We start from the raw sequence: 6,000 nt of genomic DNA on the forward strand, positions 1-6,000 counted from the left end.
CAGGCACCAGGCTGGATGCTGTAAACAAGGTAATGAGCAAAACAGGCAGGCTTGACCTTCAAGGAACTTATACTCGGAACATAGAAACTCATCCAAAAATCACAGTCTAATGAGTTTCAAATGAATTCACCATACCTAGAAATTACTGAATATATCAAGGCAGGCATGATTATCTGATCTAAACTGGATTTCAAAAATAGATTTATCAGATGATGTAGTTCATATGAAAGGAAATCGCTCTTTAAAAAAAGAACTTCCTTGAAACTGAGTCATTCGTAAGGTTAAATGAAGCAGGATGCCTGACATTTATGTTACTCTGTTTTCTGTTTTTTCAAGTGGGCAGCCTACACACCTCTGCATCAGATTTTCAGTAGGAACTGTTCTCCTGTTTGGGTAACAAACAACCCAGAGAGGTTGGGTTTGGGGGAAGGAGTTAAAAGGGAACAGAAATTGAGGTTTCTGAAAAGCTTATCTTATAGCTAAACTCTAAATTCTGAATATGGTATATGGATTTTTTTTTTAAGCACACATAAATTTTAAAAGCAACTTTTTGGAAGAGTTTATTTTTTTCTTTGTAAACCAAAGTATGAATACTATGTGGTAACTATATAGCACAAGCCACATGCAAGTTTTTCTTTGGCAAGGTTGGTGGGGGAAAAGCCAGTCTGCAGGGCATCTAGTACTTTTTTTTTTAATCTAGGCACAGGCGATCTGCAAACATTTGAGAGGCTGATTCATTTTTAACTCCTGAAACACAAGTTGAGAAGGGGAGGTTTTTTCAAGTCACTCTAATTTTTACATGCTTTGGGGCATTCTTGTAAATGCATTTAAAACTAAACTGAACCTTTTCTTTTCTTGAGGATTTGCATAGTTCCCCCCTCCCAACTTTAAATAAAAACAAAGAAACTCTTTCTCTTACTGTAAAATGTAAACATGTTACTTGACATTAGATGATTTCATTCTAATTCAAACACCTTCAGAAACGCCGAGGAGTTGACCCACAAATTAAGTGGAAATCAAAAAACTATCTCTGATTCAGTACCAAGTTCTAATCCAAAGGAGCTGATATAAGTGGAAATGTGACATCAGTGTCAGGTCAAACTTTGAGAGGTTCCCAGCATATGTACAGGTAGAAAGAATTGCAGAGCGAACTTCCAAGTACAGATCACTAAGCTTCAACAACAATCACTCGTTCATGACCAACCTTGTTTCATCTCTAAGCAGCCGCCTCCCTATGCCCACTCCCCACCTATTATTTGGAAATGAATCCCAGACATTTTATTGCATTTGTAACTACTTCCGTATGGATCTCTCAATGATCAGTATTCCTTTAGGTACCAAAGGTAGTCAATAACACCACAACTACATCTAATGGGATCTTCCTATGAAAACATCGCTCCTAATATGACTCCTGTCCTGAAGGAGATGGCCTTTTAAAAATGCCATAAAAAGTTGAGTCCAGAGTAATGGCTCATGTATGTTGGCCTAAGTCTTAGAGAATCCCAGTCTTCCTTTAGGAAAACTGTATCCAGAAATCCAATGACATTAAATTCTCCAAATGAAAAATTTCTAGCTATGTTTATTAACTTACGTGTTTCCTTTGGGAAAAAAATTTGTTGAAAAGTCCACTGTTATCCATGAGACCCCAAGACTGTGAAATGATCATCAGAAGGTTCGACACTCGTATTGAGAATCTCTGCAAAGAAGCTGAACAACTTCTTCCACAGCCCAGCAGGTCATTCTTTTCCTGAACAGTCACACAGATGCCCATGGTTCCTGGTCCCTAGAACTCATCCACTCCCTACCAGCTCTTTCAGGGCTGCATTCTCACTTAACCATTACTTCTGTGAAAATGCCATAGCCTGAAGGTGTTCCTTTTCTGAACGTTCCTCTCTTATTTGACTAAGAGTTGAAAGTCTTTTTTTTTTTTTTTTTTCTTTATAGGCCCCTTCATGATCTGGCCTCAGGCCACTGTATGGTGGACACTGTTGAATAAATGATTCTTGCCTCATACTCCATACCATTTAACAGCGTCATGGGCAGTGCAGGCCCTTGATATACAAACATTAAATGGTGTGGGTGGGGGAACCGAACCACATGCGGGATGAGAAACAGATAAATCATGCATTCTTAACTACGGCATCCCTCACAGTGAAAGAAAAAATGTTTCATCACTTTCACATAGGTTTGTGTCATCTATGTTGCAAATACATCATTCGAAAATTGTATTTTTAGAAAAAAAATTATCTTAATAGGGAAAGATTATTTTTATTAATATGGAAATACAAATTGCCTAAAGTATCACACATAGTGTATCTACCTTTGTTTCGGTAATCAAACTAGTTCTATAAGACGCAAGTTAGCCAGTGATGCATATTTAACAAAAAGCCTGTGATTACAAGTAACTAGTTCAAGACTCTGACACATGTCAAAATCCCATAGAAACCAAGCAATGCCATGTTTTGATGCATCCAGTTTGGTTTAGTAATCATCTTTGAATCTGAAAACCAGTGAAGTCCAAACCCAACTCTTTTTTCCCATAAAAAAAAAAAATGCACAGTCAGCCCCCCACTTCCTTTGAGAAAGAGTTCACAGCACCAGACAAGAATATTCGAATGAATCCAACCAAATGCACTGCAATTTCCAAGAAAACACAAGAGCATAAACCACCAGAAAGCATAGTGTTACACATTTACCCCTTCCCTTCTACTATCTTGCTGCAGTTCCTCATCTTTGAAAAGCTTGGTTATTTGCTAGATTGTCGCCAGGCTGTGGCAGGGGAGAGACCTTCTCCACTTCGACACACACCTGGCTTTCTTCCTCCTCCCACCTTGGTGGGAAGACACGTGGGCCCTTCTCTCTTCTTTCACCCCGCGCGAGCCGAGCCCATGTCCTGAGAGCAGGCTTCTCTCGCCGCGCTGTGTCGCTCGGCCCATCTGGCGACTTGGACATCATTCCCGCGTCTGCCCGCAGCGCACAGGACTTGCCGCCCTGCTCGCACCTCGAGGCGGTGCAAAGCGGCCAGTCCCGGGAACCTAAATCCTCCTGATGGTGGGTGGGAAGGGAAAGGGTCGATGCCTAATTTAAAGCGCTCAGTATTGGTGTTTGCTGTTGTTTTCTTCCCAAATGGACATAAATTGACTCTTTGCTCCGAGTGGGAAATGGAAGGGGGAGCAAAGCGTGCAATCATTTCCACAAGAGGTGAGCGGCCAATGCGGTCTCGCCGGGGGAAATTCAAACGCACCAGGCTGGGTGAGCCCAGCCTCCGCACGCGGCGGGGCGGGGTGCGTGCGCGGGGACCGGAGGCCACCGCGCCGGGCCCCACGCCTGGCTGTCTCCGAGCCGGACGCTCCCTCTTTAGAGTCCCTTTCCCCTCCCTGAGATCGGGGAAGCCAAGCGGGGAGCCAGACTCTGTCGCCTGCAAGTGCCCGCGGATCGAGGTGGATGCGCCCCGGCCGCGCGCCCCTGGAAGGCGAGCACTCACCTGCGCTCGGAAGTAGAGGAACAGGGCGACGCTGCACACCACCTGGCCCAGCCCCAGCCCCAGGAGGGCCATGAACGTGAAGCGGGAGGCGGCGGCGGGCTGGTGCGGTGGCGCGGGCGGCGGCGGGGCGTGCAGGGGGCCCTCGTGCGGGGCGCCGGAGCCGCCGCCGCCCATCTCCTCGGAGCCGCGCAGGTACTTGGTGTAGTCTCGGCTGGCGCGGCGCATGGCGCTCGGCCCGCTGGCTCGGGCGCTCGCCTCCCTCCCGGGGTCAGTCCGCCCGCGCGGCCAAGTCCAAAGGCGGCGCGGAGCCGGCGCGCGGCCAGGCGGGCCTCGACGTGCGGCGCTCAGAGCCGGGCGCTGCTCCTGGGGCGCGCGGGCGAGCGGGCAGGGCGCCCCGACGCCCCAACTCTTATAAACCGCTTCGGGAGGGCTGGCCCCGGGAGCCAATCAGCCCCGGGCGAGGCTGCCTCTTCCACTCCCACCTCTGGCTCCCCTTCCTTCCTTTCGCCCTCCCTCACTCACTCTCTCACAGAAAGGCCTCCTCCCTCCCCATCGGGGCCCTCAGAGGAGGCTGTGGGTTGTTCCAGCGGTTCCAGAAGCCACTTGCCCGTCCTCAGCTGCCTTTCCGTAGGTCCAAGACGTGGGCTGGGGGAGATGCAGATGGATGCCTTGGTCAAGGATGAAGGTACCATCACAGACAGTCCTGGGCCAGTTCGCATCCCCGAGCCTCAGTTTCCCCATAGGATTTAGAAAGTTGAACTTGGTGATGTCTGAAGACCTTTCCTGACTTTCTCTCTTCCCCTTCCTATCCCCTTATTCCCCCCAGTTTTTTTTGTTTTTTTGTTTTTTTTTTTCCCAGCACTCGACATCCTCAGGGATCCTGAGGGTACAGCCTTCTTCATGGTTCCAAATATAGGTCCCGAATTAAATATTTTGGCAGGCTTAGAAAACCAGAACCCTCTTCCAAATCCCTGTAATGGCAGCCTCAAACGGGCTTTGAGTGAAGCAGATTTTGAATGTGGCAGCAGGGAGCCTTTAGGCACCAACTCTGACTTTAAAAAAGAAATTGTAGGAGTTCCCTGTTGTGGCTCAGTGCTAACAAACCCCATTAGGATCCATGAGGATGCAGGTGTGATCCCTGGCCTCGCTCAGTGGGATAAGGATCCAGCGTTGACAGTGAGCTTCAGTGTAGATTGCAGACCCAGCTGGGATCCCACACTGCTGTGGCTGTGGTGTAGGCCAGCAGCTAGCTCAGATTGGACCCCTGGCCTGGGAACTTTCATATGCCATAGGCCTAGCTCTAAAACAACAACAACAACAACAAAGAAAAAGAAAGAAAGAAAAAAAAATGTGCAGAAAGAGGGCCAGTAACTTCACATACAGGGCCATATATCACATTCCCAGAGACTTAAGGTCATAGGCCAGTCCCACTGCTGGGCAGTTATTTTCCTTTTGTGTCCTAAAAATAAAAGGAGCATGCACAGAGGTAGACCACCCAGGAGGGCTCATCCAGCTGTCAATCAGAAAAGAAGGAGGTTACCCAAAGCTGAGGTGGAGTTAAGTGTTGGTTTCCTTGCTAAGGAAAACTTTCTAGGACTTTTTAAGACTCTCTTCAGAATCCTGCCCCTTGGTAAGCAAATGAAAACACGGGAGTTCCCATTATGGCCCAGTGGGTTAAGAACCCAACTTAGTGTCAGCGAGGATGTGGGTCGAAGCCCTGGCCTGGCTCAGTGGGTTAAAGGTCAGGCCTTATTGCAAGCTTTGGAGAAGGTCTGCCAATGCAGCTCGGATTTGGCTCTGATTTGACCCCTAGCCTGGGAACTTTCATATGCCACAGGTATGGCAGTAAAGAAGAAGAAAGAAAAAAACACATAAAAAAAGAAAATGAAAATGTTGCTCTCAGATTCTGATGTATCTTCAGCAAGAAGGAATGGAGGTACTGACCTATTTAAACACCTATAAAAATGTTGGATGTTTTCACTTTTTGTTAATATATTTTAATTTTATGTCTTCTTCCGGCATAGTTCTCTAAAGGGCATTTCCATAAGGAGGATTTTTCACAAATGCACATCTCTGAGTTCCTAAAGCTTGTGTTCTCAGTTGAACCCCTAGACCTGAGCACACTTTAAGGAAGAATAATCAGGCTGAGTTAAAAAAATAAATAAATAAACCACCCAAACAGGAGTTCCCATTGTGGCTCAGTGATAATGAACCCTACTAGTATCCATGAGGATGCGGGTCCTACCCCTGGCCTTGCTCAGTAGGTTAAAGATCTGGTGTTGCTGTGGCTGTGGTGTAGGTCGGCAGCTGCAGTTCTGATTTGACCCTTAGCCTGGGAACTTCCATATGCCTCTGGTTCAGCTCTAAAAAGAAAGAAATAAAATAAACAACAATAACAACAAAAACCACCCAAACAAATGAAATGATGTCTTCAAATTTAAAAATGCTCTTACGAGTTCCTGTCGTGTCTCACCTGAAATGAATTTGACTAGGAAGCATGAGGACACAGGTTCAAT

At 46.8% G+C, this 6,000-nt stretch overlaps 1 protein-coding gene across 1 annotated transcript in view; it reads right to left on the reverse strand.

Moving 5' to 3' along the window:
• TNFSF11 (TNF superfamily member 11) overlaps positions 1 to 3,852 on the reverse strand; it is a 37,411-nt gene extending 33,559 nt beyond the window's left edge. Inside the window, exon 1 of the mRNA XM_001925694.6 lies at positions 3,485 to 3,852. Within this exon, the coding sequence (XP_001925729.4) occupies positions 3,485 to 3,709 (225 nt within the window). The 5' untranslated portion in view covers positions 3,710 to 3,852. The remainder of the gene's footprint in view (positions 1 to 3,484) is intronic.

This window comes from Sus scrofa, chromosome 11 (assembly GCF_000003025.6).
Source record: "Sus scrofa isolate TJ Tabasco breed Duroc chromosome 11, Sscrofa11.1, whole genome shotgun sequence".
NCBI lineage: Eukaryota > Metazoa > Chordata > Mammalia > Artiodactyla > Suidae > Sus > Sus scrofa.